This window comes from Mytilus trossulus, chromosome 14 (genome assembly GCF_036588685.1).
Source record: "Mytilus trossulus isolate FHL-02 chromosome 14, PNRI_Mtr1.1.1.hap1, whole genome shotgun sequence".
NCBI classification, from domain to species: Eukaryota; Metazoa; Mollusca; class Bivalvia; order Mytilida; family Mytilidae; genus Mytilus; species Mytilus trossulus.
In genome coordinates this window covers 12,500,931-12,513,272 of record NC_086386.1, presented here as the reverse complement: position 1 = coordinate 12,513,272, position 12,342 = coordinate 12,500,931, and the positions used below count along the sequence as shown (strand labels likewise).

At 31.6% G+C, this 12,342-nt stretch overlaps 1 protein-coding gene across 2 annotated transcripts in view; it reads left to right on the top strand.

Annotated features, from left to right (window-relative positions):
• The window catches only part of LOC134695608 (sushi domain-containing protein 2-like), a 73,831-nt gene extending 61,744 nt beyond the window's left edge, over positions 1-12,087 (top strand). For both annotated transcript variants that reach the window (XM_063556897.1, XM_063556898.1), the window contains 6 exons: positions 1,301-1,440; positions 4,582-4,720; positions 5,006-5,227; positions 6,829-7,017; positions 7,778-7,892; positions 10,224-12,087. In XM_063556897.1, coding sequence (XP_063412967.1) covers positions 1,301-1,440; positions 4,582-4,720; positions 5,006-5,227; positions 6,829-7,017; positions 7,778-7,892; positions 10,224-10,350 — 932 coding nt within the window. In that variant the 3' untranslated portion in view covers positions 10,351-12,087. The remainder of the gene's footprint in view (positions 1-1,300; positions 1,441-4,581; positions 4,721-5,005; positions 5,228-6,828; positions 7,018-7,777; positions 7,893-10,223) is intronic.
• Positions 12,088-12,342: the final 255 nt, after the last annotated feature.

Here is a 12,342-nt window from a genome sequence, read left to right as displayed (position 1 = left end):
GTACATGATATATAAGGCATGAAGATGTTATTGTTACAGATCAGCTAAATTATATATATATATATATATACAACTCGTCTAAACATCAACCCAACAATGTTAGATCTGTAAATTTGCTTTCGCAAATTTTTGGTTCTTCCCTCGCCGGGATTCGAACCCATGCTACTGTGATATCGTGACACCAAATCGCCTGTACTGCAGCCGTCCATATATATATATATATATGTACTTGTTGGTTATGTAAGCTGGTTCGTTGCTGTATACATACCATAGGTTTTTTTTTAAACGTATCATATTATCTTATATTTACGTAAATTTCAAGTCATGTGTACATGTTTATACACATCCTCGTGACTTTATATAACAAGATATACAGTTCAAAAATGATATGCTAAAGTCACACAGTAATTCTCGAAATTCATTTTTTACTTATTATGTTCATACGGGAAACTACTTTTGATCATTAAAGTCATAATAAGGCACCTGTTGCAATAGTACGGTCAGAATCACGAAAGAAGGACGAAAAATACCAGAGAGATTTTCCTCTGAGTTCAGTATTTTTGTGATTTTACTTTTTTCTCATAGATTGAAAATAAACAACATCATTTCTAAAGACAAAAAGACGAACAGACATAATAATACGGAATACAAAAAAATAGTAAGAAACGAATTCAAGGTATACATAAGACAAAAGAAGGTGACAGTTTGAAAACGAGCAACCTGTATCTTATTCGATTATTCCTTTTTCGAAACTTTGTCTGTTTTGATACCGTTGATGTTGTTGTATTAGCTCCCGATTGTATTATCAGATGAATACACAGTGCTTAGATGAGTAGACAAATTCTGAAACGATTAATATTGTTTCTTCATAAATTATAAGTGGATAAATTAAACAACTATTAAAAATTAAAGTTAATGATGTAATTGAATAACTAGTTAATTTTAATTAACGGAATAGTAGGTAATCAAAACAGACGTATGTATCTTCTCCTCTATGATGGTGTTTTATTTATTTATTTTTAGTTGTCCGTATTGAATCGGGTATGGCAATTCTTGATTTTATTCAAATGCAGTAGCTTGCCTTTTTCGACCCGAAATTTTAGGGTATTTTTCATATTCAATTGCTGAAAATATACAAAATAAATTTGTTCCGTTCCTAACAATTGTTTATTCAAAAAAGGTGAGTAATGAATTGGTAATTGCTATGCAGACAAGACATGAAGTTTAAGCCAATCATATGAGAAACTGATTAAAACACATTAAACACTATAACAAAATATGTTTTCCTTCCTTTTATAAGCATTCACGGTTGTGAACACGGACGAGACAGGTAAAGAAGCTAACTTCACTGTTATTCTAAAGCAGTATGGACTTGCTGTACAGATTGCTGACTGTGACAAAACTTTGTGTGTCTTAGTTGTGGCACCACCTTCATTTAAGGTAACTCATATGATATATCAAAACGGTTTGGCTATACTATGTTTAAACAGCAGTATACATACTTTTCTTCAATAAACAATAAGTCAACTTATTATTAAATAGCACAATTAAAACAGCATGTGTCATACTGGTGACGTCGTTCTGGTCATATAAATCACGTGATCAATATTGTTTTTCTGCTATACCGATGATGACTGATGTTCCCATATTTTGACTATTTTATTTATTGTTTCTGTTGATTTAACGCATCGATGTAAATATAACGGAATTTGATGAGACTGTCATTAAAGTGAGAGGGTTAGCGCTATAGAACCAGGTTTAATCCATCATTTTCTACATTTTAAAGTACCTGTACCAAGTCAGGAATATGACAGTTCTTGTCCATTCGTTTTTTATGTGTTTTGTCATTTGATTTTTCCATGTGATTATGGACTTTCCGAATTGATTTTCCTCTAAGTTCAGTATTTTTGTGATTTTACTTTTATACATCTTAAAAATGTTAATATAAAGATCAGCGCAATAGAGAAGTATTATTTCTACATGAAAAACATTGGAATAAATGGCCTGGACTCAGAACATGCGTTGTTGAGGTATTCATACCGCCAGACATTCATGGTCTTTGTAAGAGTTTGCACAACTTATTGTTTTAGTGCCGTTCATCTTCCTGAGTCAAAACAGACGTTTATGATTGCTGCTGATTATTACACAAATAACCAATTAAAAAAGAGAAAAAGATGAAGATAATTTGGAGCCAAGAGCTTGCATCAACAATTGAAAATAAGTGCACTCTATAGTATTCTTATTTGAGATTTAGAAAAAAACAGCAGTTATATGTAGCAGAAATCCGAATGCTTATTTTAAAAAAACATTAAGACTCTGAACGTTTTATTTTAATAAAACATTTAGACTCTGAACGTTTTATTTTAATATAACATTAAGACTCTGAACGTTTTATTTTAATAAAACATTAAGACTCTGAACGTTTTATTTTAATATAACATTAAAACTCTGAACGTTTTATTTTAATAAAACATTAAGACTCTGAACGTTTTATTTTAATAAAACATCAAGACTCTGAACAAAGGTTGAAACTTTGAATGTCAAGATGTAACATGAAAAATTCATAATATGCCTGGTTTGTATGGAACTGATCATTGATACCAGGATTGGAATTGTGTATTTTGCACCAAACGTGCCCAGGGGCGGATCCAGGATTTTGGAAAGGGGGGGCGTAGATTTTAATATATCGCCGAGCGGAACGAGGCGAAAAATTTTGGGACCCTTTTTGGGCTAAAAAAATATGTGTAATATGCACTATTCAAACGGTCACAACCAGCAGGCAGGTTACAGTCTGGTCTTGAAAAAGTTTTTAATATATATAAGTCCGGCGAAACAGACATTCCAGTAAGACATGCAAACCTCGGCCACAAAAAACTACGCCCGTTTTTATTGATCATGTTCATTTCATGCTAAATATATTTGTTGGAAATTTTCGTTTTTAAAAGCAAAAAAGTGGACTATTGTTTTCAATCCAGATACGGCCAGAATTTTTGTTTTAGGCAAAAATCAGAGTCAATTTTTTCTCTCTCAAATATCTCAGAATGCCTCCTCAAATCAAATGGTTTCGTACCTGAGACTTGAAATCTTCCTAGAGCTTATACTAAAATTGAGAATGGAAATGGGGAATGTGTCAAAGAGACAACAACCCGACCATAGGAAAAACAACAGCAGAAGGTCACGAACAGGTCTTTAATGTAGCGAGAAATTCCCGCACCCGGAGTCTTCCTTCAGTGGCTCCTAAACAAATATATACTAGTTCAGTGATAATGAACGCCATGCTAATTTCCAAATTGTACACAAGAAACTAAAAATAAAATAATACAGGAGTAACAAAGGCCAGAGGCTCCTGACTTGGAACAGGCGCAAAAATGCGGCGGAGTGACTGGGGATCATTCTTCAACTTTTGTATTTATAAAATAAATAAGTTGGGGCATTTAGGGTTAAACATGTTTTCGTAGGTAAATAATATTGTGGAACTTTTTTTCATGAAAGTATAATAGTCTATAGAGTATTTACTATTACTTTCTGTTTGGTGGAATAGTGAAATAGAAGTCAATACGTTCTTGCTCAATCCTGTGTCGCTTTGAAGACTTCCTGATTGTCATGACATCCTCAGCCTAAGCAATGTATATAACTGTAATTTGAATTTCAAAATGACCGTGTGCCGTTTTTTCAACGCATTGGTCAACTCCACCATAGCAAATCACATGACTTTGACAATCAGTAAATACCAGCGAAAAATATATTTATAAGTAAAGAATTGTCGTATAAAAATTAAATTCTCGGGAAATGAAAAAGTTCACGAAATCTAGACTGATTAATAATTTTACAAAAAAAAAAAAAAAAAAAAAATCGCCCTCTACGCCCCCCTCTGAATACGACACGTGACTGAGATAAAATATATAATACGAAAGGTGTAAAATTTGCAAAATTTGGTTGAATAAATAGGAATTTTGAATTTTTGGTCCGACATCTAAAAAAATTGTTGATAATTTTTCACAACTACCAATTGGCATATACAATTGTTTTGAATGGACATAAACCAACGTATTTTACGAGACTTTCGCTAGAAGAAAATAATGCGAATATAAATAATACGCCCCCCTCTGAATCCGACACGTGACTGAGATAAAATATATAATACGAAAGGTGTAAAATTTGCAAAATTTGGTTGAATAAATAGGAATTTTGAATTTTTGGTCCGACATCTAAAAAAATTGTTGATAATTTTTCACAACTACCAATTGGCATATACAATTGTTTTGAATGGACATAAACCAACGTATTTTACGAGACTTTCGCTAGAAGAAAATAATGCGAATATAAATCGTCAAGAATTAGTCAAACTCGGATCTTTCCATATTCAACTATTAAAAAAACAATGAGAATCTTGATCTTTAAAGGGCGAAACTCGAAATAATGGTTCCGCGAAAATAGGTGGGTTAAAATATGGTACAAGTTCAGAAATATTGTTAATGTCATTTTGTAGATATGAATACATGTTCTCCATATTCCCTCGTATTCGCTTCTTATTCCAGTTTGAATTATAAAAGTATATAAAAAAAATTAATGTATTAACAGGGAAAAGTAGCAGGCTTGCTTGGGAACTTTAACGGGAATGCCACAGATGACTTGCTACATGTAAATTATACAATAACTGAAGAGATGAAACAAGACAAACTAGATGATTTAACACTTTATCAATATTTCAAATATCCATGTAAGTATCAGATATTAATAAATTTATCTTAAAATTGGAACAAAAAGGTTTTCTTTATCTGATTTTTATGCTATTGTTTCCTCATGAGAAAGACCTATCTTAGTTTAACCTTCTTCAAATTATAAACATCAAGATTAAAATAAAACAAATATTAAGAAAGACCTGTTTATTTGCATCCTAAATCTGATATCAATTTTGATTTCTCATTTGTGTATTGATTATAATTATCAGATTGCGTAATATTCATGTATTACCACATTTCAAATCATTCATATTGTATTACAGGGGCAACACCAGCGAAAGACAGTGTTTTACCAATGCATGTCGCGCCAAGTCATGACCCGCCCATTTGTTCCGTAGATCAACCGCTGAGACAACCTCTCCGGGAATGTGACAATACTAAACCTTGTTTGTTTGACTATACTGCTACTGGTGGCAGGGACCTTGCATTAAGAACTAAATCAATGTCTATGAGAATCCACGAACTACGACATTTTCTTACACCAGGTAAAGACCATGTCTTCTAATGTAGTTATAAACGGTTTTCTCTAACTCTATGGAAATTTATCCCTTTCCGAACCCATTGTATAAAAAAATTTAATCAACGTGTGGTTGCTGGTGATCTCAAAAGATCATTGGATGATTTTGAGGGTCATGACCTTTTTAGCTAACTGAATGAATCAAAATACGATAACAGGTGTTAATGAAATTGACAACTTCGTGCAATGTGAAAGGCACTCGAAGGGGATTTTCGGTTAACGAAAAAAGAAAATGTCTTTTTAATCATTAGAGAAACAGATTCTTACATAGTTACTCGTGGATTATCGGATTTATCCAATCTCGATAGTTAAATTATAAATTTTAAAGTCCTCGCCGAGGCGGCTCGGACTTTAAAATTGATAATTTAACTATCTCGATTGGATAAATCCGATAATCCACTGGTATCAATGTAAAAATCTATATTTAAACAACAACCTGTTACAAGTTCTCAAACTTTAAATAAGGACACACTTAATGTTAGTGATATTATATTACAATGCTTTCTAAGCAATTGTATTAAAACATAAATCTATCTAACAAATAATACAAAGCACATCGAGGAATATAAGCAAGATTGAAAATTACTGGACAATGTCGGGAATATTACCGTTTTAAGTTCGATATTTTTGGTTTTCCTTTGTTTCTTACCATCTTTATCACAGACGTAAGCGTTACGTTTTTAAATCAAAAGAGAAATGTCTTATTTTACATAACACAAACAATTATCATATGACGTCAATAACAACGTTTTTCAGCATCCAATGGTTTGATCAACTAGAATTTTCTTTTGAATCTCATTATTTTCATTGTTGTGAAGTCTATTTCGTGTTCATTCCATTTGATCTTTAAACGCTGCGATGCTTTCAATCGTTTTCTTTGGATCATGTTTAATAATGGGAATCAATTTTCACAATCTATTTTTTGAAGTGCTAAGAGTACATGTTGATATTTTGATTGTTATTCTTTCGACTCGCATATGTATGTCTATTTTTGTTCTACTAATAAAATTGACTGTGTGGTATCTACTCCCCCTTTCTCTAAAATATGAAATTATCTATATATTAATTTACACATTCGTGAAGTTAATAATGATAAAATCTTCCCTTAAATGTATAGAACGTATACATAATAATTAATCTCTATGACGACTATTCCCTCCGATGTACTTTTTTTATAATTACTAAATTATCTTACATTTCTAAACCAAAGATGTATGTTATAGTTTTAGGGTCGGATTTACTTTTTATGTAAATATACTTTACCTCTTTAAAAATACCCTGTTATTTTGCATGACGTTGACAAACAAGCATTGTCCAAGTCTGCAATTATTATTAGTCACTGTAATGTCATGAATGATAACAGGGCAAAATACACCTAGGACAAATCTAAGATTATAACGTATGAAAAACCCAACGTTTTTGTAACAAAAATGGGATACTAATAAATACAAATTCGCTACAAATATGGGATAACTATTAAATAGCTTCAATATAAATGTCAGTATTTATAAATAATCATTTATATTGTCATAAAAATCTATCGTCATTATTCTTCTTTTTTATTGACAGTAAGATCGTGTGGTCTTCTCAACGTTCCACGAAGTGTCAAGAGTAGCACGAATTACTTACTAGACCAGACAGTAACTATAGAGAGTTGTAGACAGGGACACCTACAGGGTGATGACACAACATATTCATGTTCAGCAACAAGTGAAACTACTCAGACATGGTCTCCATCGGTCAATGCCAAATGTTCAGGTATATACTATTATTTAAACTTTATTGCTAATTGGTGCAACTTATTGGTTGTTTATTAAAGGATAGGCGATAACAACTGTAAATATTATACAATAACTTCACATGTTCACATGTGCAAGTCAATCCATAAAAGTTGTTTTATTAAACCTAGCAACTACTATAACTCTTTGCACCCGTAAACAATCTACTTTCTTGTATTTCGACATTTTAAATTTAGAAACAAAAACGTTTAAGTCAAGACCAGTTGTCCATAAAACGAATATAAAATTGAGAAATTGACGACAGTCTGTATATGGTGAACGTTATTTCATACCTTTTGTTTAGTGCTTTAAATTGCATCAATTTTGTTTTGCCCTTTGTTTTTTGTTATGTCTTACATCTTGTATTTGAACATCAAACGGTATTGGACTGTTGCCTGTTGTTTATTATCACAAAGATAGTAGCAATTAAGTGATATATTATGGATTAATTAAATAAGCAATAACCGAAGATCACCTGCAATGAACAGTTGTGTAATGCTATAAGATTTCCCAAAAGCATAATATCTGACGAATATGATTGTGTGTGGTAGATACAACCATACGTTGTTCTTTTAAAAACTGATGATGGTCGAAAGCTGCGATGCCTTATTTAACTGTAATAATGTACTCGTTTAATTTGTTAGTTTTTTAATTTTCACATGTATGTATTACCTTGATTGGGTATATCGTACCTTTGTTGCTTTAAGCATGACTGAACTGTATATATCATTATATTACAGATACAGTTGAGACTGCCGACACTGGTATGATAGTGGGTATTGTTGTTGCTGTTCTTATTTTCATTATTATCCTTGCTATTGTTGTTGTTATTGTCAGGAAGCGAAAGAACAGAGAGTAAGTCTTTTATGTTGTTTTTGTAATGAGCAATACTGATGTTCTGATCATTATATTACTATGACTGTAAAATGTTTGGTTTAGTTAGCCATTATGTATGCTAAAAGACCAGAAATAAAGATTTTTTTTGCATAATCATTTAGCTAGCTATAAAAACGGGTTTTATTCACTATTTTCTACATAAGGAAATGCTTAACCTTGTCAGAAATATGATATTTATTTGTCCATTCTGTACATGTGTTTAAGGTTATGATTTGGCTTATTTGTGAAGGACTTTCCGTTTTGAATTTCCTTTGGACTTTGGTATTATAGTTATTTTACTTTCCAATATCATTATGCAATTGTAACAGAGATATGCTTCATAGATTTAATATAGGTATTGGTAAAAAAAAATCCGAGGTAAAGTAAAAAGAGGGAGTCTACCGAAACTGACAAAATCAAACATACGAAACCAAGGGAAACAACTGTCATATTATTTAATTGGTATAGGCATTTTCCGAGAAAAAAAAACGGTTGGTTAATCCTCCCATTTTCATAACAGTAGTTTCTTAGTATTGACATTGGAAAAGCAACTCAAACATGATAGTTTAGTGTGACTATTTTTGGGATCAGCAATAACTGTGTAAATAAACTCACCATAGATACCAGAAATAAAATTTTATATTTTTTTCCAAACGCGCGTTTTGTCTTCAAAAGACCCATCAGAAATTTGTAAACAGCCGAATAAAGTACGTCTTTGAAGAGCATTGTGTTGTAAACAGTTAATTTATAATTATGAACATATCAATAACCCAAGTCAACACAGACGTGCTGACTACTGGGCTGGTGATACCCTCGGGGAATTTATACTCCACCTACAGTGGGATCGAACCAACATCACAGACATTCAAACAACTGACTACACTATTCAAATAAGCATGTGTTTGTTTGCCTTTGGTTGCTGCTACGATAAACAAACAAATGAACAAAAAACGAACTGCGAATTACAAATAGACAGTGGGAGTTATTTTTTTTTTAAGCAAAAGCCCGTCTCGGAGTTGTGGATTTTCAATCTGTGTATTAGACCAATTTGTAGCCTTGGGCTGATTTCTGGTTCAAAGGAATAATTAACAGGATGAATCAAATGAGACTAAAAAAATCCATATGGCAAAAAGCATATCAATCTAATAGAAAATAGTTCTCCTGGTGACAAAACGCGAATCTTTAGTACATGTTAATTATAAGATATACTTGTAACTTTATTATTTCTTCATACAATGAACCATTTTAAAAACATATAGAATGAGCTTCACAATGATGTTTTCTTTGGTGGTTTTACAGTATTATTCTACAGCAAACCCTTAAAAGACAACTAAATATATAATGAATTCACCAATGTCATAACAAAATAGTTAAAAGAAATAAGTGTTGTATTTATTATTAATAAAGGGATCATTTGTATTTGATTGTTATGAATTTCTAATTATTTAGGAATCTATAGAATGTGGCCAATTCTGAATGAATTTATACACGTCCTCTTCACCGTTTGTTTTCAATGGTGAAAGGATGATTTGTATGCCCCACCTACCATAGTAGAGGGGCATTATGTTTCCTGTCTGTGCCTCTGTTCGTTCGTGCGTCCGTCCGTTCGCCCAAATTCAGCTTAAAGTTTTTGGTCAAGGTAGTTTTTGATGAAGCTGAAGTCAAATCAACTTGAAACTTAGTACACTTGTTGCTTATGTTATGATATTTCTAATTTAAAAGCCAATTAGACTTTTGGCCCCAATTGCACGGTCCACTGAACATAGAAAAATGAAAGTGGGAGTTTCGGGTTAAAGTTCTTGGTCAAGGTAGTTTTTGATGAAGCTGAAGTACAATCATCTTGAAACTTAGTACACTTGTTGCTTATGATATGACCTTTCTAATTTTAAAGCCACATTATACTTTTGACCCCAATTTAAGTTCACTGAACATAGAAAATGAAAGTGGGAGTTTCAGGTTTAAGTTTTTGGTCAAGGTAGTTTTTGATGAAGTTGAAGACCAGACAACTTGAAATTTAGTACACATATTCCCTATATGGTAGGATCTTTCTAACTTTAATGCCAAATTACATTTTTACCCAATTTCACGATCCATTGACCATGGAAAATGATAGTGCCAGTGGGGCATTCGTGTACTTAGGACACATTCTTGTAAATATATTTAAAAAAAACACAAGTGATTTGTAATAAAATCAATTAATAGTTCGATATTTATTTAATGAAGTTACTTGTTAAAACTTGTAAGAATGCATAATTTAAAATGATGTGTACATTTCCTTTGTTGTTTTGAAAAATTATCTTCCATTCCTAGGTATGATTCTAGTAAGGGACAGTATGGTGCTCCTAAGGAGGAGGAAACTGTAAGTTACAGTCGACCACATAAACCAGCTAAAGAACCAACTGACGAGGGAGAGAAAAAACAAGAATATACATTGTAAAGATACTAGCAATCATTTTGTATATTTTGTTCCTATGCTAAATGAATGAATGGATGGATGAATGCATGAATGAATTAATGAGGTGAAAGAATGTAAAGCTTTGACATATGCATGTCTTTAAATGTTAAACTGCTTAAATGTTGATAAAAATGTTATGTTTTCGGAATTGTGATGAAACAATGTCGATGTTTGCTTCAACTCATTGTGTGAGCTTTTGTTTGGTAAACTTATCATTTATTTGGTAATATATAAAATACAATTTAAGAATTGCACGTATTGACTTCTCCTCCACACAATGTCATTTTAAAACGATAGCATATATGGGAATCATATGTTATAGTTGTAAATGTCAATTTACGGATCTTCAAAAAGAATCAACAATTGTTGACGAATTGATACTTGAAAACGCTTATATTTACAATAAAATTTATTACTATCACTTCAATGAATTTTCTTTTCGTTTGATGTATTTGAAAACTTAAATGATTAATTGTTAACAATATCTTTTTTCATGTTAAGGTTTTTTTCCTCCTTATCTTTTATTACATGATTTATACCTGTAACTAATATTGATATAGCTTAATTGAATGTTATCTTTGTGTGTGTTTCTGTATTCCTAATATAGTACTCACACTACACTTACTTATAAATGTTGACACACCTTTAATTTTCAAATTGTGTATGTTGTTGTTGGTACTTGTATAACAAACATGCAAGTATTGTGCAGAACCTTCTCTTGCTATCATGTGCAAATGAAAATAAGTCTACCTCGATGCCACATACATTTAAGTGCTCAAGAACAAATTTACAGTTAATTATTTATATTTTTAAGACTCAACGGTTGAAATAGGTTACATATTAATACTTTTATCGAGAAAGGCAGCATTTGTGACGAATTTGTATCAAACATTTTTTTCTACGTTAGTTTTAGCATTTAATGTTATACATCATTGCATGAAGGATCTTGAACAGATATATCATGTTAAGGAGGGGTATTTGCGAAAAATACCAGTCGAGAGAATGTAAAATTTCACGAGCCATAAGGCGAGGGAAATTCCTTCTCAAGACTGGTATATTTCGCAAATACCCCTCAAGTACATGCTATATTATTGAATAGTAATTTTACTTTGATGTAACACTCAGTTTAGCTGATTGGCTGAAATGTTTTTGTTTATTAACTCATAGACATATTTTTTCAATGTGACTTGGGCGTAATCAACGGGTTTTTTTTTATTCATGATTTACTTTTTTAAAAACAATTAAGAATCAAATTGTCAAGAATTACTGTTGAATTTAACCATCAATTCGAAATAACTTTTAAAATGTGGTGCTCTGCGGGTTAGTGAGTGTGAACCACATTTGTGATAGTAATTCCTCATCGACAGAAAAGGTTATTTACAGTCATTCCTTATAACTATTTAATCAAACTTAATTAAACATACAATACCTGCCCTACCATGTAGCCACCTATCAAAGTTGTTTTTCTCAGCATCATAATTACACTTTCATTATACTGCACATTGATCAAACTCATTTCATTGTATTTTTACCATTTCATCTTTTTTTTCTATATGTAGGAACACATTTATGTATAACCATGCTTATTATGATGTACACTTGATCCCGTTATACCATTTGACACTAGTGTGTGTAATGTTATATGATATGAACATATTTTGTATACATCAGTGAAAAATAATATGAAAAGATAGATAAAAAATAAAAATTTACCACTCTATTCTTACACTTTTATTCAAATCTGTCTTTACAAAATATTCACACTCCAGTAAACAGTTAATACTGAATTGAAAAATATGATTAACTGTATATTGACCATGTGAAGTAGTCATTGGACATTCAATTTAGTTCTGGGTGTAGTATTGGGTGTCCGACCGTGCGAGGGCTGTATAAAAATCCCAGCATGATCATGAGCGAATTAAATCCAGATGAATACATCTAAATAAGTAGACATAATGATATTAACAGCATGTT